General features: G+C 67.2%; 3 protein-coding genes and 1 long non-coding RNA gene across 8 annotated transcripts in view; 3 read left to right on the top strand and 1 right to left on the bottom strand.

The window, feature by feature from the left end:
- Positions 1 to 4,147, top strand: part of USP48 (ubiquitin specific peptidase 48) — a 34,342-nt gene extending 30,195 nt beyond the window's left edge. For 3 of the 4 annotated variants that reach the window (XM_062593334.1, XM_062593333.1, XM_062593332.1), the window contains exons 23-27: positions 430 to 585; positions 850 to 975; positions 1,419 to 1,467; positions 1,761 to 1,787; positions 1,907 to 4,147. In XM_062593334.1, coding sequence (XP_062449318.1) covers positions 430 to 585; positions 850 to 975; positions 1,419 to 1,467; positions 1,761 to 1,787; positions 1,907 to 1,929 — 381 coding nt within the window. In that variant the 3' untranslated portion in view covers positions 1,930 to 4,147. The remainder of the gene's footprint in view (positions 1 to 429; positions 586 to 849; positions 976 to 1,418; positions 1,468 to 1,760; positions 1,788 to 1,906) is intronic. The other variant, XR_009960547.1, reaches the window with a different exon arrangement.
- Positions 4,148 to 7,135: 2,988 nt separating this feature from the next.
- RAP1GAP (RAP1 GTPase activating protein) lies at positions 7,136 to 11,702 on the top strand (the record flags this gene model as incomplete). Its single annotated transcript, XM_062593060.1, has 18 exons — positions 7,136 to 7,174; positions 7,260 to 7,298; positions 7,378 to 7,563; positions 8,255 to 8,349; positions 8,422 to 8,500; positions 8,575 to 8,628; positions 8,718 to 8,801; positions 8,876 to 8,976; positions 9,067 to 9,196; positions 9,275 to 9,430; positions 9,719 to 9,790; positions 9,874 to 9,960; positions 10,052 to 10,192; positions 10,783 to 10,851; positions 10,948 to 11,057; positions 11,148 to 11,246; positions 11,496 to 11,595; positions 11,694 to 11,702. Coding segments are annotated over exons 1-18 (1,650 nt in total), but the record flags the coding sequence as incomplete, so codon positions are not given.
- Positions 11,703 to 11,712: 10 nt separating this feature from the next.
- Positions 11,713 to 12,577, top strand: LOC134149850 (uncharacterized). Of its 2 annotated transcripts, none has more exons than XR_009960520.1 (3): positions 11,713 to 11,796; positions 11,886 to 11,947; positions 12,028 to 12,577. It is a non-coding gene; the product is annotated as an uncharacterized LOC134149850 (long non-coding RNA). The 2 variants fall into 2 exon arrangements; XR_009960521.1 differs by having other exon boundaries at positions 11,719 to 11,796; positions 11,889 to 11,947.
- ALPL (alkaline phosphatase, biomineralization associated) lies at positions 12,573 to 20,002 on the bottom strand. The gene is made up of 12 exons (XM_062593058.1): positions 19,864 to 20,002; positions 18,736 to 18,847; positions 18,506 to 18,625; positions 18,298 to 18,413; positions 17,984 to 18,158; positions 17,608 to 17,783; positions 15,493 to 15,636; positions 15,330 to 15,399; positions 14,831 to 14,965; positions 14,564 to 14,755; positions 14,355 to 14,474; positions 12,573 to 14,231 (listed from the first exon to the last, which is right to left on the bottom strand). Exons 2-12 carry the CDS (start codon positions 18,791 to 18,793, stop codon positions 13,966 to 13,968), a joined length of 1,572 nt encoding a protein of 523 aa, XP_062449042.1. The 5' UTR covers positions 18,794 to 18,847; positions 19,864 to 20,002; the 3' UTR covers positions 12,573 to 13,965.
- Between the last annotated feature and the right edge of the window lie 1,254 nt (positions 20,003 to 21,256).

The raw sequence follows: 21,256 nt of genomic DNA, 5'->3' as shown, positions 1-21,256 counted from the left end.
GTCCAGCTCTGAATGTCCAGGAATCGGCATGACGGGATAGTTTCTTCTCTTCTGTTTATTGCCAGCAGGCAAAAGAGAAAACAACAGGATGTTAAATTAAGTGTGTTTATTGTAATAGTCATATTGCACATGGCGGGGGTGTTCCCTTTCCCAGGCTAGTTTTGTGCCCGTGTGCTCCTGGGTACGTTTCCAATCGGTGCTTTTTGAAGAAACTCCATGAGCTGATGTGCAACTTTGCTCATCCACCTCCTCCCCAATGGCAGCCGCATGTTCAAAAAGGTGTTTGGGCCACTTTGAGCATTCCTGGTATATCGAGTTCCCAACGAGGGCCAGAGTGAGGAGACGTGTCTCCTGGCAAGGGGGTGGTGGGTGTATTTTCAGTGAATCTCAGAGTCAGACTCCTGATTTCTCTCTTTTTTTTTCCTCTAGACCAACGGCAGTGCGAAGCGCCAAAAGATCTCGCACCAGAACTATATCACTTACCAAAAGCAGGGCATCAGGCGGAGCACGCGGCACCGGAAAGTCAGAGGGGAAAAGGCGCTGCTTGTTTCTGCTAATCAGACGTTGAAAGAGCTGAAAATACAGGTAAGGCATTTCCGCTCCCGGGAGCGTGGCTTCTGGTACTGTCTCTTTTTGGGGAGGGTAAAGGAGCGGAGCAGCTTGAGTAAGAAAATGTGAAACAGCAAGCGTGTAAGGCTGGAGGGGGGAGCAGTGGGGGAGTCGTGGAAGATCTCAGGTGGTATCGAAAGGTACATGTTGCTCTTCTGAACAGGTGATATTTTTATGTCGCTCGGTGGTGTCTTTTCCTCTGCTCAAAATCAGTGTGTCTCATTCGTTGTGTTGGCACAGATCATGCATGCATTTTCAGTTGCCCCGTTCGACCAGAATTTGTCAATCGACGGCAAGATACTAAGCGATGACACCGCAACACTCGGCAGCCTGGGAGTCATCCCCGAATCTGTCATTTTATTAAAGGTAACGTGCGAGTGAGGTGGCTGCTAAATGAGGTTGGGGTTGCAAAGAGAGCAAGGAAAAGCGGAGAGTCCATCTGATTTTTGTACAACCGGAGAGAAATGCGCTCCAGGGTGCGTGAGAGCTGCCGTGCCGCAGACGTGCCCACCCGTGGCTCTCGGTCTTGCTGCTTGTTCTTCACGCTTGGGAGCAGTAAGCAGAGTGGCCTAATTAACCTCGTTAACCAGTTCTTCCTCCTCGAGCTCCTGCCCTGCTAGGGGAGGGGAGGGTCAGCTTCTTTAAAGAGCGTTTATTAGCTGGTCTTTCCTGCTAAGCTGTGTGTGCTTACCAGCCTAAAGGAGAACTAAATCAGGAGTGCTCCCTACCTGTGTGTCTGCGCACCCTAGGAAGCGCTAATATTAAGTAATTTTTAAGCTAGTAAGCTTAGAGTCTGGTTTGCTTTCCAGGCTGACGAACCAATTGCGGATTACGCAGCGATGGACGACGTTATGCAAGGTAAGGGGGCCACGCAGGCCCCGTTGGGGGGGCGCTGGGGTTCGGGGAAGCTGCCTTGCTGCCGCGCTTCTGGCAAAAGCATTTGTGGCCACCTAGGACCGGCTTGGGAAGGGCGCCTTGGGCTGTAGAAACACAAGGGAAAGCAGAGACATTGAAGCGTTCCTGTAATTGTCAATCGAAGATTCAGCTGAAAGCTGCAGTATGCTCTCGCGCAGATAAAAGATCCTTTTAGAAATGACTGTCAAGAGACTTCTAACGTGATGCTTTTTTTTCCCCTCCTCCCCCATCTCCAGTTTGTATGCCTGAAGAAGGATTTAAAGGTGAGAGTCTGTTTGTGTTGTGTTGTTTTTGTTTTTTTCCCCTTTATTTAAGCCCGCACTACCTTCAGCTCCATCTTGCAAGCGTGTAATCTCTCGGTGGTTGTCTTCTTGCCCCTCAGGGACTGGTTTACTTGGACATTGATGGTTTTTATACATGCTGGCGGCAGAGGAGCGACCAGAAGGGAAGAGGATTTTGACATGGTAGGGCATTAAAAGAAAAGGTGGATACAGGACTGAACAGTTGCTTGACTCTTCCAGAAGGCAGAAACCCATTCTGAAATGACTGCCTCCAAAAATGCCTTATGTCAAAGCAGATTGCACTGAAGGACATCCTGACTTCAAGAGAACGTTTCAAATTTTATATTTAATAAAGCAAAAGTAAGGTTGAAAAGTTTAGTAGCAGTAACAATGTATCATGTTTACAGGCAGGCGTTTCTAGCGAGGGAGACAGTGGCGTTCGCGTGTGTTTCCTGACTCAGATTTCGTACCACGCTCGTCTGTCCAAAAAGGAATTGTAATGCAGTAGATCAAAAACATCTTGATCTGTTCTCCAGTAACTCTTTAGGCGTAACCTGCTTACAGATAATCCTGTCTTTGATCCACTATTACTCTTTCCGAGCAGCATGGAAGTAAAGAAATTGTTAATTGTGAAGAATGTCTAGCTCTTTCCAACGTCATATATTTACCCAAAGTGTAAGCCGTGGTCTGCCTACGAAAGCCTTCCATCAGTGACTCGTAGCGCCGGAGGGGCGAAGGAGGTGGGGGGCCGCCTTCCTCGCCCTCTCCGGAGGTTTGATTTCTCAGCCACTCGCCTTTTTGCAGTTTTACTTCCAAACATGACGATCTTAACTTTCAATAATCACATGGTCTTTCTCTCTGTGAACTGTGTTTTTAGAAACGTGGAATATTTTAACGACTTTTGATAACATCCTTCTCCAGTATGTTACTGCCAAGAGCCAGAAATGGTTTGCGCTCTGCCAGTCGCTTTGCGAGCTTTGAACCGTTCTTTGCTGGAACTGGAGATACCGAAGGGGTTGAGTGTCGTACTTGGGTGGTGTGTTTTCCATGTAAAAAGAGGTTTTCCCTCTGTTCTCCTTGTTTTCAGGAATGCACTAATGATTTTTTTTTCTTTTTTCTTTCTTTTACATCTCCTGTAGCTCCCAGAAAGGATCTCTTCCTATCCTGATTGAATATTAGTAGCAGGAAATAGTGTACCACTTCCAGGCTTAAAAGGGCACTGTCAAGGTATCTCCATAATAAAGTTAGCTGTTTCCCATTACCTTGAGACTTAACCTTGTTTCCGTAGCAGAAGTCTTTCACTGAGTTGGGGCGCTGGTGCTTGAGACGGACCGTGCCAGTTGGGTTGCTGCAGCATCAGCTTCGTTTTTTTTTTTTTTTTTTTTTTTTTAAACGGACTGCCGAAGCCAAACGGCTATGAAAAAGCGCAGGAGCTTTGCAGGCTGCCGGCGGGGTTAGGGCTGCGTGTGGAAGGGGAGGGTGTATTAATACACGGGAAATCGGGCCCGGTAACCTTGATAGTGTTCCTTTTAAAATGCCCCTTTTATCTAGAGAATTATAGCTGCCCTCTGTTAAGCGATGGTCCCCATCGTTTTCCTCGCTGTCTTGTTGGATTTTCGCCCGTCTCCGTTCTCGTCCCCGACGGTGGGAGCGAGCGGGGGAACGGGGAGGGGGCAGAGGTGTTAAAAGCGGCTCCGAAAGGATTCGTAAAGGGGGAGCCTGGGGCCGAGACGACTCCTGCCTTAACCGTGCCCCCGGCCTCGGTGCCTCTCGGGGCTCTGGCCGCGGGCCGAAGCAGCGCAGCCCAGCAGCTTATTCTTTCCCAAGGTAAAGACTTGAGCATGAATTCAGTTTGCCGCCGTTAGTGCTCGACGAAGCACTAAGCTTCTCCTTCCTTTGGAAACCTAGACGAGGGTTTTATTCTTCCTAGACTGAAGCACTCACTTGTGTACATAGTCCATGGAAAGTTGATATTTTTTTCAGTTTGCTGGGGTTTTGGATCTTTTGTTTGTTTGGTGGGATTTTTTTTTTGTTTGTTTTGTTTTGTTCTGTTTTTTTTTTTTTTTTTTTTGTTACGAGTCTCTTCCTTGAGCTTAAAGCGTTGCAAAGCTAACTTTCGCAACTTTGCCAGGAAGAATTGTAAACCGGGACGTACTCGCATTTACGGAGGTAGCAGATCAAGGTAATGGCCTTGGTATCGCTGTATCTTACAAGCACGCAGAGGAAACAGGAACAAGGTGTGAGCAAAGGCACATTTACTGTTTTGTCTGTATTTGCAAACATATTGGACTAAACTTGTCATTTGAGCTGTGGAAGCCTTATTAAAGTGCATACCCATGGTCTAGCTGCTCCTGTTTTAACGTGTTGCGTAAAGCATCGGGCTTTGTTTCGTTTTGTTTGAACTTCGCTCGGATCAGTGAAGTTGAATCGCGTTTACCTGGCGCGGCCCAGAGTCAACGGGGCCGTTGCTGTGAGCCTCGAGGGCTGGTGCGAAAACGTCTCCCCGCACCAGAAACCTTCGCTCTGGCGGCGAGTCAACGGTGCCGGCGGTTCCCAGCGGCTCCCAGGCACCCTGCAGGCAGCGGTTGCTCCAGCCTGGCTTTCCCTGGAAAGCTCGGTGAAGGCCTTCCCTGTGGAGGGGATCTTGCTGGCGCAAAGCTAGGTCTGGCCCTGGGTAGATGGGGCCTTGGGGCCGAGCCCCAGAGGTTGCCTGTGCCCGAGGGAGCGGAGCAAGGGGCCTGCAGGGGTGGATGGGGCAGCCTAGGTATTTGGGGAGGGAGGGGGAGAGATGGGGTGCACCAACTGTTCAGAGATGTATGGGGTGCCCCAGGTGCTCAGGGAGGTGTGGATGGCTGGAGCACCTCGGGTGTGGAGGGATGGAGCATCTCGGGTGCTCTGGGATGGAGGGATGGATGGACAGAGCACCTCGGGTGTGGAGGGATGGAGCATCTCAGGTGCTCTGGGATGGAGGGATGGATGGACAGAGCACCTCGGGTGTGGAGGGATGGAGCATCTCGGGTGCTCTGGGATGGAGGGATGGATGGACAGAGCACCTCGGGTGTGGAGGGATGGAGCATCTCAGGTGCTCTGGGATGGAGGGATGGATGGACAGAGCACCTCGGGTGTGGAGGGATGGAGCATCTCAGGTGCTCTGGGATGGAGGGATGGATGGACAGAGCACCTCGGGTGTGGAGGGATGGAGCATCTCAGGTGCTCTGGGATGGAGGGATGGATGGCTGGAGCACCTCGGGTGTGGAGGGAGGAGGCAGGGTGGGTGCTCCGTGGGGGGTGGAAGCCCTGGGGAGCTGCGGGGCGCCCCGGGAGGCAGCGGTGGGATGGAGGGAGGAGGTGCGCGGCTGGCGGGGGGGGGGGCGGCGGCAGAGGAGGAGGAGGAGGGTGTGGAGGAAGGGAGGGAGCGGGCACCGCAGGCGGCACCGGTGCAGCAGCGGGCGGGGAGGAGGAGGCGGAGGAGGAGGGCGGGGTGCGGGGTGCCCCGGGGCCGGGCCCGGGGGGGTCGCGGTGCCGCCGCCGCCGCCCCGCCCGCCCGCGCCGCACGTGACGCGCGCAGCGCCCGGCGCCCAGCGGCGGGGCCCGGCCCGGCCCGGCCCGGCCCGGCCCGCCTCGGCCCGCCTCGCCTCGCCTGCGCTCCGCCGCGCTGCGGCCCGGCCGCGGCTCCCGCTCCGGCTCCGGCTCCCGCTCCGGTGAGTGCCGCCGGCCCCGGCCCGGCCCCGCTGCGGCGCGGCGCTGCGCGGCGGCTCCGGTCACCTTCACCGGCGAGCGGCGGATGCTGCGGCCGCGCCGCGGGACCCGCACCGGGGCACCGGGGGCGCCCGGCCCCCCCCGGCCCCCCCCAGCCCCCCGGCCGGCCCCGCGCCCGGCCCCCCCCGGTCCCCCCGGCCGGCCCCGCACCGGCCCCCGCCGCCCGCGGCCGCCCCGCACCTGCCTCCCAGCGCCCCCCCCCCGACCGCCCTGCACCTGCCCCCCAGCGCCCCCCCCCGGCCCCTCATCGGCCCCGGCCGCCCCGCACCTGCCCCCCCGCCCCTCACCGGGTCTGACTGGTCCTAACCCAACTGCCCCGTTTCCCCCCCCACCTGCACCCAACCTGCCCCTTAACCCCCCTCCCAGCTGCCCCCCACCTTGTGCCCCACGTCTGGCCCCCCGCATCGGCCCCCGTCCCCCAGGCCCCTCTCCTGCGGCTCGAGCTGGCCCCATAAGTCGCCCCCCGTGGCTCCCCCGGCCCGGCCCTGCGTTTGCTGGGGGGGCAGGTGCGGGGCGGCTGGGGCCAGTGACAGGCGGGTGTGTGGGGGGCGCTGGGGGGCAGGTGCGGGTCGGCCGGGGCCGGTGCGGGGCGGGTGGGAGGGCGCTGGGGGGCAGGCGCGGGGCGGCCGGGGCCGGTGCGGGGCTCGGGGGGGGGGGGCTGGGGGGCAGGCGCCGGGTGGCCGGGGCCGGTGCGGGGCGGCTGGGGGGCGCTGGGGGGCAGGCGCGGGCGGCCGGGGCAGGTGAGGGGCTCGGGGGGGAGCTGGGGGGGCAGGTGCGGGGCGGCCGGGGCCGGTGAGGGGCTCGGGGGGGGGGCTGGGGGGCAGGCGCCTGGTGGCCGGGGCCGGTGAGGGGCGGCTGGGGGGCGCTGGGGGGCAGGTGCGGGGCGGCCGGGGCCGGTGCGGGGCTCGGGGGGCGCTGGGGGGCAGGTGCTCGGCGCTGCAGCCCCGGCCGCTGTCCATGGTGCTGCCGCGGCCGCCGGCAGGGGGCGCCCCGCGGGCCGCCGCCGGGTGTCCGGCGCTGCAGGTGCCGGGGCGGGGGCGGCGGCGGCGGCCGCCCTGGGTTTGCGCGGCCTCGGTCCCGGGTCCTCCCCCCGACTTCCTCCTCCTCCTCCTCCTCCTCCTCCTCCCCCCTGCGCCCCCGCCGTCCTGGGCGCTGCGGGGTCCCCCTGGCCCGGGATGCTCCCGCTGAGAGGTGAGCGAGGCTGCCAAACAGCAGCGAGTAAAGCCACCGTTAGGCTTCAGGGGTAACGCCGCCGCAGGAGCACCGAGGGGTCCGGGCAAGCGTGCCGTGCCGTGAGTTTGGGGAGGGGGCGAGGCGATGCTGAAACGCCTGGGTCCCCGAAGCCGGAAAGCCGAGGGGCGCCGGCGGGGTCCAGGCTCGCCCACTTCTCCTCTCCCCCCCTCCCAGGAAAAGCCATGGGCCACCCGGGCCCCCCCCGGGCCACCTAGACGCATCCCACCCCCCCCACACCGCACGGTAAGGCCTTGGCACGGGGGGTACCGGGGGGCTCGGACGCGGGGCCGGCGGGCGCCCGGCGCTCAGCGCCCCTTTGCCTCCGGCAGGGAAGCAGGATGGCGGAGCCGCGCTACGCCTGCCCGCCGCCCCTCAAGGTAAGGGGGGGGCACCCACGGGTGCGTCGGGCGTCCCGTGGGGACGGGCGCGCGGCCCTGACGCCCTCGCCGCGGTGTCTTGCAGACGGAGGAGGACTACATCCCCTACCCCAGCGTCCACGAGGTAACACCGCCGCCCGCGCGCGCGGGTGCCGGGCGGGCGCGGGTGCCGCCCCAGCACCCATCTCCGCTGCCGGCGCTAGGTGCTGGGCCGGGAAGGGCCGTTCCCCCTCATCCTGCTGCCGCAGTTCGGGGGTTACTGGATCGAGGGCACCAACCACCAGCTCAGCGGGACGCCCGTCCCCAGCCCCCTGCCAGCACCCGGCACCCGCGCTAAGCTCGAGTGCAACCACACGGCCAAGATCTACCGCAAGCATTTCCTGGGCAAGGTGAGCGCCGGTGCCCTGGGCGTGGGGTGTGGGTGCCCCACGGGCACGGATGCTCAGGGACGTGGGAGTCCATGGATGTGGGTGCCCCACGGGCACGGATGCTCAGGGACGTCGGCATGGGGTCCCCGTTGGCACAGGTGCCCCACAGCATGTGTGCTTTCAGGTATGGGTAGCCATGGGCATGGGTGCAGAGGGATGTGGGATCCCCACGAACATTGGTGCTTCGTGGTACGTGTGCTTGCAAATAACGGTGCCGACGGATATGGGTGCACCGTGGGCCTGGGTGTGTGCGGGCGTGGGTGCCTTCGGTCGTTGGTGCCCATGGACATACGTGCCTTCAGGCACAGGTGCCCATGGATAAGGGCAGCTAGAGATGTGGGTGCACCAGAAGCGTGGCTGTTGGGGGGAGGGACATGGGTGCTCCATGGGAATGGGTGCCAGCAGATATGGGTGCTCCATGGGAATGGGTGCCAGCAGCTACCCCATGGTGGAGGTGTCCCATGGCGTGGGTGCTCAAAGGCCACAGGAACCCTATGGCATGGGTGCATGGCTGGCACAGGTGCCCCATGGCACGGGTGCCACCAGGTCCCCCTGGCCAGTGGGTCTGGTGGCCTGTGGAAGGGTGCCTCCACCCCTTTGCAGGTCATGTGTGCCCAGCACCCACCCCAAGGACACTCTGCCTGTCTTGCAGGAGCACTTCAACTACTACTCACTGGATGCCACCCTGGGCCACCTCGTCTTCTCCCTCAAGTACGACGAGCAGGAGCACCTCCACCTACTGCTGCGGTGAGCAGGGTGCTGGCGGGTGCCGGGGGGGGACCGAGCCACTGCTGCGCTGACGCCTGGCTCCCCACGCAGCACCCGCACCCGCACGCTGCACGACGTGGTGCCCATCTCCTGCCTTGCCGAGTTCCCCAACGTGGTGCAGATGGCCAAGGTGGGTGCCCCTGTCTGCCCCGCGCGCCTGCGCTGTGCCCGCACCCTGCTCCCCACCTTGCTTTCTCCCCGTAGCTGGTGTGTGAAGACATCAACGTCGACCGCTTCTACCCCGTGCTCTACCCCAAGGTGAGCGGCGGCACGGGGGGAGGCGGAACAGGCACCCTGGGGTGCCCCCGCCTCCACCGTGCCAACACAGCCCCTCTCGATGTCTGCAGGCCTCCCGCCTCATCGTGGCCTTCGATGAGCACGTCATCAGCAATAACTTCAAATTTGGCGTCATCTACCAAAAGCTGGGCCAGGTAACCAAGGGGAAAGGGGTGGTGGGTGCTGACACCGGTGCTGGGTGCTGGTGCTGCGCTGGTGCCCACCACAGACCTCCGAGGAGGAGCTGTTTGGCACCACGGAGGAGAGCCCGGCCTTCGTGGAGTTCCTCGACTTCCTTGGCCAGAAGGTCAAGCTGCAGGACTTCAAGGGGTGAGCGAGGCAGCGGGCGCACCCCGGAGCGTCCCCCTGCCCTGCACCGCGGTGCCCACCAGCCTCAGCCCTGTCTTGGCGCCGCGGCAGGTTTCGGGGCGGCCTGGACGTGACGCACGGGCAGACGGGCACCGAGTCAGTGTACTGCCACTTCCGCGACAAGGAGATCATGTTCCATGTCTCCACCAAGCTGCCCTACACCGAGGGCGATGCCCAGCAGGTAGGCGCCCGCCGCAGAGCGCCCACCGGGTGCCCTCCCGCCGCTGACCCGCGCCTCTCCTGTCCCCCTCGCCTGCAGCTGCAGCGCAAGCGCCACATCGGCAACGACATCGTGGCCATCGTCTTCCAGGATGAGAACACCCCCTTCGTGCCCGACATGATCGCCTCCAACTTCTTGCACGCCTACGTGGTGGTGCAGCTCGAGCAGGCCAGCTCCCAGGGCACCCTCTACAAGGTACGGGGCGCCCGGTCCCCTCCTGCCTCTGGGTGCGGGGCGCCCGGTGCTGGGGCCTCTCGCCCCACAGGGTTGGGAGCACCTGGACGTCGGGGTCTCTCGTTCGCTGCTTGGCAAGGTCCGAGGTGTCCGGGCGCGGGCAGAGGAGTGCCATCGGTGCAGCCCAGGTGCCCGGGTCCCCCCCACCGCCGCGCGCCCTGCCCGTCTCCCCGTGCCTCGGTCTCCCCATCGGCGCCGCGCAGCGCCGAGCCCTGATGCTGCCGTGCCCCCCCCCCCCCCATGCTGCAGGTCTCCGTCACGGCGCGGGACGACGTGCCCTTCTTCGGCCCCCCGCTGCCCGACCCCGCCGTCTTCAGGAAGGTGAGCGGCGGCGGCGGGTGCCGCGGGTGCCGCGGGGGGCGTCGCGGGCCGGCACCCACCGGGGCGGCTCCTCGGCCTCGCAGGGCCCCGAGTTTCAGGAGTTCCTGCTCACCAAGCTCATCAACGCCGAGTACGCCTGCTACCGGGCCGACAAGTTCGCCAAGCTGGAGGTGAGCCCCGCGGCGGCTCGGCTGCGGGCGCCGGCCGTGCCGCGCCGTGCGCGCGTGCCGGGTGCTGCAGCCGGCGCCGGTGTCGCCGCAGGAGCGGACGCGGGCGGCGCTGCTGGAGACGCTGCACGAGGAGCTGCACGCGCACAGCCAGGCCATGCTGGGGCTCGGCCCCGACGAGGAGCGGCCCGAGAACGGCGCCGGCGGCGCCGGCAGCTTCTTCGAGTCCTTCAAGGTGAGCCGCGGGCGGAGGGGGCGGGGCCTCGCCGAGATGGCCCCGCCCCCTGCCGCGCGGAGCCACGCCCCACTCCCGCGCTGTCTGCTGAGTCTGGCCCCGGGGGCCACGCCCCCCGGGCCACGCCACGCCCCTCCCGCCCCGGGCCACGCCCCCTCCCGCGCTGTCTGCTGAGCCTGGCCCGGCGGCCACGCCCCCTGCCACGCCCCCTGGGCCACGCCACGCCCCTCCCGTCCCGGAGCCCCGCCCCCTCTCGCGCTTTCTGCTGAGTCTGTCTCTGGGGCCATGCCCCCTGCCACGCCCCCTGGGCCACGCCACGCCCCCCCCGCCCCGGGCCCCGCCCCTTTGCCCCAGGGCAGGCCCCCCCGGGGGCCACGCCCCCTTCGCCCCGAGGCCACGCCCCTCCCCGGCCTGGCCCCGGGGCCCCCACTCCCATTCACGTCCCTGCATCGGAGCCAGCCCACTTCCTCCTGGCCACGCCCCCTCCATCCGTGGCCACGCCCCTCCCCCGCTCGAGCCCCGCCCCTGCGCCGAGCCCCGCCCGCCAGCCCCACGCTGCGGGTGACGGGCGGTGGGTGCTGCCTCGCCAGTCGCTGCTGGTGCCCGGGAGCCGGCGCGGACGTCGCGGCAGCGCCATCGGCATCGGCACCGTGGAGGAGGTGAGTGTCCCCCGCCCCGCGTCGCCCCACGCCGCCCCGCGTCGCCCCACGCCGCCCCACGCCGCCCCGCGCCCCTGAGCCCCCCGTGCCCCGCAGGCCCTGCTCGTGCCCGGCAAGAGCCCCACGCGGAAGCGCCCGGGGCCCCTGGGCTCGCGCCGCAGCAGCGCCATCGGCATCGAGAACATCCAGGAGGTGCAGGAGCAGAGGTGGGTGCCGGGGTGCACGGGGTGGGGTGGGGTGGGGTGGGGGGGCCGGGGCACCCGCCGCCCTGCCCACCCGCCCCGTCCCCCCGCCAGGGACAGCCCGCCCGGTGCCACCACGCCGGGGCCCCCGCCGCCCGCCTCCCAGGCCTCGTCGGCGCAGAGCTCGCCCGAGATGCCCACCGCCAGGAACAGGTTGGGGGGCGCGGCGGGGGGCCGGGGGCGCGCGGGCTGGGTGGCGTGGAGACGCGGCTGCGTGGGGATGAGGCAGCGCGTGGGGGCGGGGGGGGGGTGGCGCGAGGGGGCATGGGGGTGGCGCGGTGCGGGGACACGGTGGCTCAGGGGCACGAGGCGGTGCTCGGCCGGGCTGGCGCGGGGACGGGGCGGCGCGGCGGCGGCGGCAGCGGAGGGACAGCGTGGCCCAGGCCGGGCGTCCCCACGCAGGACGGAGAAGCCGGAGCCGCCGCGGGATTTCTCCCGCTCGTCGTCCAGCGCCAGCAGCTTCGGCAGCGTGGCCGAGGAGCCCGAGGAGGCCGCGGAGGCGGTAGGGCCGGGCGTGGGGCGGCGGCGGCGGTGGGGGGCGTGGGGCGGCGGCGGCGGCGGGGGGCACGACAGCCGCCCCACGCGCCCCGCCGCCCGCAGGAGCGCCGCTCGCCCGCGGGGCCGCCCCGCCGGCGCGACGCCTTCGCCTGCGGCCCGTGGCCGGACGACAGCGCGAGCGCGGCCAGCGGCGGCAGCTCCCCAGGTGCGTGGGGCGACGCCGGGGCCGGGGCCCCCCGCCGCCGGCACCCCCCGCTCACCGCCGCCCCTCTCCCCCCGCCCCCCCCCCTCCAGCAGGCGCCTCCCGGCCAGGCCCCGAGATCAAAATCCAGCTGGAGCGGCCCCCGCCGGACACGGTGAGCGGGGTGCCGGCGGCACGGTGCGGGGGGCACCCCGGCGCGCCGGCCCCCGCTGACACCCTCTGCCCTTCGCGCAGGGCTCCTAGTCTTCCTCGCCGGGCGCCGCGGGGGGCCGGAGGAAGGCTCGGACCCCCCCCCCTCCGCCTTCTGCTACCACCCCCCCAAGCTCGTCCCCCTGCTCGCGCGCCGTCCCCTCGCCAGGACACGAAGCCATCGCCGCCGGTGCCGGCCTCCCCCCCGCCGCCGCCGCCGCCTCCGGGCTGCGTTTCGGGGTCCCCCCCCCCCTTCTCCGGCGCGGGACTTCGCCCGGCCCGTGGGCATCGCCAGACAATCCCCCCCCCCCCACCCCAGCCCCGGGCCGGCCCCGAAACGGGCGCCGCGGGGCGAAGCATCCCCGCGCCCGCCCCGCCGCCGCCGCCGCCACGCGTAAGTATTTAATTTCGGCCCGTCCGCCTCGCCGGAAGGCGCCGCCGTCCCTCCGCTTTCGCCCCTCGCCCCCCCCCCCGTCCCCTCCTTTAAAGCGGCTCCGGCCGCGCGCCGCGTTTCGGCGTGGTTTTCCGAGCCCGGCCGGGCCGCGTCCGCGTTGCCGGTGATCGGTGTATAAAATAAAGGTCTATTTATTGCTACCGTACGGCGACGCTGCGGGCGGCACCCTTGGGTTCCCCCCCCCCCGCCCCCCTTTCCCTGCCGGGAGGTTTCGGGCGCCGCCAGAAATCCTCTTTTTTTTCCGCTCCAGAAGCCGCAGCTAAAGCGGGAGCCGGGGCTTGGCTGCCGGCGCCGCGGCGAGCGGGGCCGCGGTTCGTGGCCGCCGGCACGACCGAACCCCCGAACCGCCCGGCACCCCGGGGCCGGTTAAACATAGCTCGGCGGCGGCCCCTTTCCCGGTAGCCCGCGCGGCGCGGTGCCGGGCCCGCTGCGGGCGAGGGGGGGGACGCGAAGCCCCCGGCCGGAGCCAGGCCGCGGCCGGCCAAAGTTTACTGGGGTTAATGGGAAACGACGGGAAGGTTCGTTGCGGCGGCGTTGGGGGTGGAGGAAGGTCGGGGCGAGCTCGGGGCTGCTAAATAAATAAAGAGCCCTCCGGGAGCGCAGGCAGCTCGCCGCGGGCGCCGGCGCCCCGGCCAGCGCCGCCGAAAAGGGCTTCGCCAGCCCCTTTCTGCAGCCCGCAGCGGGCCCCGGGCTGCGCCGGGGGGGGGTTCGAGCGGAGGGTTGCAATGGCACGGTTTGCAAACGGGGGGGGGGTGGGGGTGCGAATTGCACGCGGGGGGTGCTGTTTGCACACACGAGGAGCCCTCTGCAAATGGGGGGTGCAGATTGCACGCACGGGGTGCTGTTTGCACGCTCGGGGAGCCCTTTGCAAACGGGGGGTGCGGATTGCAAGCAGGGGGTGCTGTTTGCACGCTCGGGGAGCCACTGGAAAGCGGGGGGGGGGGGGGGCGGTGCTGTTTGCAAAGGGAAGGTGCTGTTTGCACGCACAGGGTGCCCTTTTCAACCGGGGTGGGGAGGGGGTGCTATTTTCACAGGGAACCGTTTGCAAACAGGGCGGGGGGGCTGTTTGAGCACACGGGGAGCCCTTTGCAAACGGGGGGGGGGGCGGGTTGCTCTTTGCACAGGGAAACGGGAGGTTTCCCGCTGTCGGAAGAGGCAGGGGCCTCCCGCGGGGCCCGAACCCTTCCCGCTCCCCGCGGGACGAGCCGTGAGAGCCCCCCCCCCCCACGGCGGGTAGCCCCCGCCACGGTCCGCGGCGAGCCCCCGCGGCGGCCGCGCTTCCTCGCATTCACCTTAGCTTCCTTCCGTGCGGCGGCTGGCGGGGGGGGGGGGGGAGCTTTTTTCGGGGCGAAAAAAGCCTCGGTGGGGTTTTTTCCGCTTCCCCCCCCCCCCAGCTCCCGAAAGGGCCGCCGCCGCCGCCCGGCCTCGTGCCGGGGCAAGGAGTTGGGGGGGTGCGAGGCTGACGATAGGGGAGGGAAAGTGTATTTAGGGCTGCCGTGGCGTGCCGTCCCCGGCGGCGGCGGGCGCCTTCAGCAGAGCAGCTGGAGGAGGAGGAGGAGGAGGAGGAGGAGGAGGAGGAGGGCGGCGGGGGGGGCGGCGGCGGCGGCGGCGCTGCAGTGGGCCCGGTTGGGGCCGATGCAGGCGGCGTAGGCCATGGCGTGCGGGATGTAGTTCTGCTCGCGGACGCCGTGCAGCAGGTGGGCCATGGGGCCCTTGGCGAAGACGGCCACGTCCTCGCCGCCGTGCGTCTCCTGGCGCAGCGGCACCGCCGCCTGCGCCTGGTAGTCGGCGTGGGCTGCGATGGAGGGAGGGAGGGGAGGACACCGAAACGCCCCGGGGGGCGTTAGCGCCGCCGCGGCCGCGGCCGCCCCCCCCCGGTGGGGCGCGAGACCCGCTCGGGGCCGCGGCCGCGACTCACCGAAATCCACGGTGGAGACGTTCTCGCGTTCGCCCGCCACCATCTTGTAGCCGGGGCCGTTGCCGTAGAGGATGGCGGTGAAGGGCTTGCGGTCCACGTCGCTCTGCATGGGCGCCAGACCTGCGGCGGGCGCCGTCAGCGCCCGCCCGCGGCATGGCACGGCCCCGCGGCACCGGCACCGGCACCGGCACCGGCACCGGCGGCCTTACCGAAAATGGGGTTGCCGCGCGGGGTGTAGCCGCCGAAGGTGAAGACGTGCGAGTGGTCGGCGGTGACGACGGTGAGGGTGTCCCGCGGCGAGGTGAGCCGGGCCGCCAGCCCCACGGCGCGGTCCAGCTCCACCGCCTCGTGCAGCGCCTGCTTGGCCTTGCCCTCGTGGTGCCCGTGGTCGATGCGGCCCCCTGGGCGGGCACCCGGCGCCGTCAGCCCCCCCCCCCCCGTAACCCCGCCGGCTCCCACCCACCCTCGGCACCCACCTTCCACCAGGAGGAAAAACCCCCGGGGGTTTTTCTGCAGCAGCCGGATGGCCACGGCCACCATCTCGGTGAGCGACGGGTCCGTCTCGTTGTTCCTGTCCAGCTCGTAGACCATGTCGCCGGGCTCAAAGAGGCCTGGGGGTGGTGGTGATGGTGGTGGTGGTGATGGAGGTGGTGATGGAGGTGGTGGTGGTGGTGATGGAGGTGGTGATGGAGGTGGTGATGGAGGTGGTGATGGTGGTGGTGATGGTGGTGGTGGTGATGGAGGTGGTGGTGGTGGTGGTGGTGGTGGTGATGGAGGTGGTGATGGAGGTGGTGATGGAGGTGGTGATGGTGGTGGTGATGGTGGTGGTGGTGATGGAGGTGGTGGTGGTGGTGGTGGTGGTGGTGGTGGTGGTGATGGAGGTGGTGATGGAGGTGGTGATGGTGGTGGTGGTGGTGGTGGAGGGGGGGTCCCGGGCTGCCACCCGCCCCGGCGCCCCGCTCCAGCCCCGCTCACCCAGGAGGAAGTCGACGCGGCTGAGGTTGAGCGCCAGCAGCTCCCGCCGGTGCCACACGTAGCGGGCGACCTGCCGGAGCCGAGGCATCCCGTTTCCCGCGGGAAGGCTCCCGCCTCGCCGCCCCGGGCGCCCCGGGCTCCCACCCCCCCGCCGCCCCGGTACCTTGCCGGGGGGCTTGCTGTCGCGCCAAGCCTGGACGAGGTCGCGGCGGTCGAGGCGGGTGCCGCGGTGCTTGTCCTCGCCGGGGTACTCCACGTCGCTGGCGTTTTTGGGGAACATGTATTTCCGCCCGCCGCCCAGGATCACCTGCGGGAACGCGGCGGGGCGCCGGGCAAAGAGCCAGATTTTATTTATTTCTTTATTTATTTACCCCCCCCTTGCTGCTGCCCACGGGGATTTGGGCTTCGAGAGGAGGGAAACGGGCCCGGCGGACGGCGGCGGGCGCGGATCGCCGGGAAAGCGGCGGCGGAGCGGGCGCCCGAGGAATCCCGGCTCGGCTCTGGCGCGCGCCGGGGGGCGGGGGGGGGGCCCGCGGGAAGCCGCCGCCGCGGAGCCGCGTCCCGCGGCGCGGGCTGTTTGCTTTGGAGCGCCCGCTGTTTGGCCGCCGTTATTTATAACCCGGCTGAGATTTCCCCCCCACCACCACCTCCCGGCAGCTCCTTGCAGAAGGTGGGTTGTAAAGCTGCAAAACAGCCGACGCCAAAATTATTAAGGCAAAGAAGAGGGAGAAAGGGAAAAAAAGAAAAAAAAAAACTCTTCACCCGCTATATAATTATTTTGAGCTTGGGACAGAGTTAAAATTATATTAAAGGGAAAAAAAGAGGAGAACAGCCTATTAAACAGCTAAATAACAGGCTTCGATGTTTGGTTTTGGGGCTATTTTGAAGTACAGAAGCATATTTATTTGCAGGGCCGAATTTTGGCTCAAGCGAGGGGCAGGGCTGGGGCGAGACACGGCCTTTTCGGGAGCAGAAGCGCCAGGGAGGGGTTTGGGTCCCTGCTCCCAGCCCCACAGCTGCCAGTGGTCCCAACCCTGCACCTCCTGGAGGTCCCAGCCCCACATCTTCTGAGGGGCTCAGCCCCTCGTCTCCTAGTGGTTGCAGCCCTGCATCTCCTGGGGGTCCTAGCCCCACATCTCCCAGGGATCCCATCCCGTCATCTTCCGGGTGTCAGTCCCACATCCCCTGGGGGTCCCAACCACACATCCACTGGGGTTCCTGGCCCCACACCCATAGCGGATCCCAGCCCCACATCCCCTGGGGGTCCCAACCACACATCCACTGGGGTTCCTGGCCCCACACCCATAGCGGATCCCAGCCCTGCATCTCCTGGGGTCCCAACCATGTATCTACTGAGGTTCCTGGCCCCACACCCATAGCGGATCCCAGCCCCACATCCCCTGGGGGTCCCAACCACACATCCACTGAGGTTCCTGGCCCCACACCCATAGCGGATCCCAGCCCCACATCCCCTGGGGGTCCCAACCACACATCCACTGGGGTTCCTGGCCCCACACCCATAGCGGATCCCAGCCCCACATCCCCTGGGGGTCCCAACCACACATCCACTGGGGTTCCTGGCCCCACACCCATAGCGGATCCCAGCCCTGCATCCCCTGGGGTCCCAACCATGTATCTACTGAGGTTCCTGGCCCCACACCCATAGCGGATCCCAGCCCCACATCCCCTGGGGGTCCCAACCACACATCCACTGAGGTTCCTGGCCCCACACCCATAGCGGATCCCAGCCCCACATCCCCTGGGGGTCCCAACCACACATCCACTGGGGTTCCTGGCCCCACACCCATAGCGGATCCCAGCCCTGCATCCCCTGGGGGTCCCAACCATGTATCTACTGAGGTTCCTGGCCCCACACCCATAGCGGATCCCAGCCCCACATCCCCTGGGGGTCCCAACCATGTATCTACTGAGGTTCCTGGCCCCACACCCATAGCGGATCCCAGCCCCGCATCCCCTGGGGGTCCCAACCATGTATCTACTGAGGTTCCTGGCCCCAAACTCATAGCAGATCCCAGCCCCACATCCCCTGGGGATCCTGGCCACACGTACATTGCCAACCCCAGCCCTACACCTCCCAGAGGTCCCAACCACACATCCATCACTGGACCCTGCCCCACATCCCCCTGGGGATCCCAGCCCCACAGCTGCCCCCGCTCCTGGTCCCACACCCGCCAGCGGCGCCAGCCCCGTTCCCACGGGGTCGCCGCCCTGCATCTTCCCGCGGTCCGGCCCCCGCGGCCGCCGCCGCCGGCCCTACCTCGATGTCGGGGATGTTTTCCACCAGCTGCCGGGCGATGTCCTTGCAGCCGCCCTCCAGCGCGTCCGGGGGCATCTCGCCGTCCGAGTACCAGTCGCGGTTGGCCGAGTGGGCATAGGCGGCGCTGGGCGTCGCGTGGGTCACCCGCGTGGTGGTGACGATGCCCACCGACTTGCCTGCGCGTCCCCCCCGCCAAGAAAAAAAGAGAAAAGAAAATAGGAAAAAACAACAACAACAACAAAAAAAAAACACGCCGTTGGCCAAAACCCTCGCGGCGCCGGGCTCCGCGCGGTGCCAAGTCGCCTTTGCCCGCGGGGCCGAAGGGCCGCGGGAACGCGCGCCAGCTCCCTGCCCCCCGGCGCGGCGGTGGGCTCGCCTTCGTCCTTGGCCCAGCGGAGGATGGAGGTGACCTCGCGGCCCTTGGTGGTGTTGCAGCGGTCGCGGGTGACGCCGGCGCTGACGCCCACCGTGCCCTCGTTGGCCTTGACGCCGCACAGGTAGGCGGTGGCGGTGCCGGCGCTGTCGGGCACCTGCGCGTTGGTGTTGTAGGTCTGCCGGGAGCGAGGGAGAAACGAAACAGAAAGCTCCGTTTGGGGTTTTTTTTTTTTTGGGGGGGGGGGTTTGCTGCAAAATAAAGGAGCTTCCGCATCGGCGCGCCGGAGCGCGGTGCCGGGATAGGCGCCGGCTCACCTTGGAGAGGGCCACGTAGGGGAACTTGTCCATCTCGAGCAGGCTCTCCTCGCCCTGGCCGTGCTGCAGCTGCCCCTTGAGGATGCGGGCGGCCGTGACGGTGGAGACGCCCATGCCTGCGGCACACGGCCGGAGCGCGGCCGGCGCCGTGAGCCGCGGCGCGGGGCCCCGGCGAGCGGGCCGCGGGCGCCCGGCGCGGGGCGCTCACCGTCGCCGAGGAAGAGGACGAGGTTCTTGGCCACGTTCTGGTTGAGGCGCTGGAGCCGCAGGGCGTCGCGCAGCGCCGCCTGCGCCTGCCGCCGCCAGTACTCGGGGTCCTTCTCCCTCTCTGCGGCGGGCGCAAAGCCGGGCTCGGCGGCGGCCCCCCTCCCACCCCCGCTGGCGCCCGGACCCCCCACCCACCCCAAAAAACAGCCCCCCCCCCACCAAGCCGCCTACCGGGCACCAGCGAGGCCAGGCAGAGCTCGGCCGCGAGGGCGAGGAGGAGAGCCTTCATCGTGCCCCGCGGGGAAACTGAGGCACGGGGCGGGGAGGGGAGGGGGCTGGCGGGCTGCGGGCGGGCGAGGGCGGCTGGCGGGCTGCGGGCGCGCCGCCCCGGCACACGCGTGTGCCCCCCTCGCGCGTGTGCACGCAGGGACCCCCCTCCTCCGTCGTGCGCGTGCCGGCGGCCCCCGCCCCGGCGCACCCCCCCCGCTGCGGCCCCACTGCCTCCCCATTGCACACCCCCGCCCCCGTTGCACACCCACCCCCCCCTTACACGTCCACGGCCCTGTTGCACGCCCCTGTCCCCATCGCACACCCCTCTCCCCATCGCAGCTCCATGTCCCCATTGCACACCCACGTCCCCATTGCACACCCATCTTCCCATCACACACCCCCTGCCCCCATTGCACACCCGTCCCCATTGCACACCCACATCCCCATTGCACCTCTGCATCCCCATTGCACACCCCTCTTCCCATCACGCACCCATGTCCCCATCGCACCCCCGTCCCCATTGCACCTCCAAAACACCATTGCACACCCGTGTCCCCATCACACACCCATCCCCATCGTACACCCTGTTCCCATTGCACCTCCACATCCCCATCGCACTCCCCTGTCCCCATCACACACCCGTGTCCCCATCGCACACCCATCCCGATCACACACCCGTGTCCCCATCACACACCCCTGTCCCCATCACACTCCCCTGTCCCCATCGCACACCCGTGTCCCCATCGCACACCCATCCCGATCACACTCCCCTGTCCCCATTGCACACCCTTGTCCCCATCACACACCCCTGTCCCCATCACACACCCCTGTCCCCATCGCACACCCATCCCGATCACACTCCCCTGTCCCCATTGCACACCCTGTCCCCATCACACTCCCCTGTCCCCATCGCACACCCTGTCCCCATCGCTCCCCACATCCCCATCGCGGCCCCGTCACGCCGCGCCCCCCCCCCCCCCGCAGCCCCGCTGCCCCCCACGGCCCCCCGCGGCCCCCGGCGGCCCCGCGGCCGGCTCCCTGGCAGCGCAGGCCCTGCCGCGGCGGCGGCGGCGGCCGGGGGGTCCTTACCGCGGGGCCTCGCGCGCAGTGGGGAGGGGGAGCGGGGGGGGACTGGGGGGGAGCGGGGAGCGGGGAGGGCTTCGCGCGCGGGAAATTCCCACGGGCCTTTCCCGCGCCCGGAGCCCGGTGTGGGCGCGCGCGGCCCTGCTCGGCTCCCGGCGAAGAGGACGGAGCCGGGGCACCAGGCGGCCCTTAAATCCCCCCGCCGGCACCCTGCCTTCGCCTCCTCCTCCTCCCCTTCCTCCACCCTCCACCCGCCTGCTAGGGGGGGGGGACACACCACCAAACTGGGCTTACTGGTGCCCTCTGCCGGGTTTTACTGGGAGCACTGGGAGCACTGGGGAGGCTGGCGAGGCTGGTCCGGGTCCCCTCTCCCCGCTGCCCCAAAAAGCCGCCGTGGTGCCGGGGGGTTCCCACGCCTCCGGCAGCCCCGCACGTGAGCTGAGCGCGGCGGTGCTCAGCCGGCCGGGGAAGGGGGTGTGGGGGGGGAAACACCCCCCCCCCCCCGGAGCCTCGCAAGGGGCTGGCGAGCGGCGGCGCGGCGGGGCCAGAGCAGGCGCGCGTGCCCGCCTAACTGCAGCTTCGGATGCGTGCACGCCTGCATGATTGCACGCCCGGCTGCTCGCACACGCGCATGCCTGCCCGACCGCATGCTCGCGCACGTGACCGGTTTGCACAAGCCCGTCGTTAGCCGCTTGCACGCGTAGTGGCACGGTTGTGCGCGTAGGTGCTTGCATGCTCGCGCGCGTGGATGCTTGCGCTCGTGCATACTTGCACAACCACATGCTTGGGCGCCTGCATGTGCGCACAGCCACATGCTTGCACATGTGCATGCCTGCACAATCGTGTGCTTGGATGCTTGCATGTGCATGCTTGCACAATCATGTGCTCGGAGGCTAGGATACCTGCATACATGCACAGTCACATGCTTGCATGTGTGCATGCTTGCACAGTCGTGTGTCTGGATGCTGGCACATGTGCATACCTGCAGCACCATGTGCTTGCACATGTGCATACTTGCACAATCATGTGCTTGCACATGTCTATGCTTGCACAGTCGTGTGCTTGGATGCTTGCACTCGTGCACACTTGCACAATTGAATGCTTGAATGTGCGCGTGCTTGCCTGATCGTGTGCTTGGCTGTTTGCACACGTACACACTCGCGCAGTCATCTGCTTGCACGTGCGTGCGCTTGCACGCTCGTGTGCTCGGACGCTTGCACCCTCGCACCGGCGCGGGCTTGCACGTGCGCACGCTTGCCCAGCCAGCGGGCACAGCCGCTCGCTTCGGGGGCGCCTCCCGCGGCCCACCCCTCCCCCCCCAGCCCCGGGAAGCGGCACCGGCGCCGGCGGGGGGGACCCCCGGCCGCCCGAAAGAGTTAAGGGCGGCGAGCGGCGAGGG

Source organism: Rhea pennata, chromosome 22, assembly GCF_028389875.1.
Source record: "Rhea pennata isolate bPtePen1 chromosome 22, bPtePen1.pri, whole genome shotgun sequence".
In the NCBI taxonomy this organism is placed as follows: domain Eukaryota; kingdom Metazoa; phylum Chordata; class Aves; order Rheiformes; family Rheidae; genus Rhea; species Rhea pennata.
This window is presented reverse-complemented; position numbering and strand designations above follow the sequence as displayed.

What these genes read in the sequence shown, in the direction of transcription:
- ALPL (XM_062593058.1), bottom strand. Translation starts at nt 18,793, where the DNA reads ATGAAGGCTCTCCTCCTCGCCCTCGCGGCCGAGCTCTGCCTGGCCTCG. An exon ending in CCTACGTGGCCCTCTCCAAG is followed by an intron (nt 18,159 to 18,297) that starts GTGAGCCGGCGC and finishes CGCTCCCGGCAG; the next exon opens with ACCTACAACACCAACGCGCA. An exon ending in GCGCGGCAACCCCATTTTCG is followed by an intron (nt 14,475 to 14,563) that starts GTAAGGCCGCCG and finishes CGCCCGCCGCAG; the next exon opens with GTCTGGCGCCCATGCAGAGC.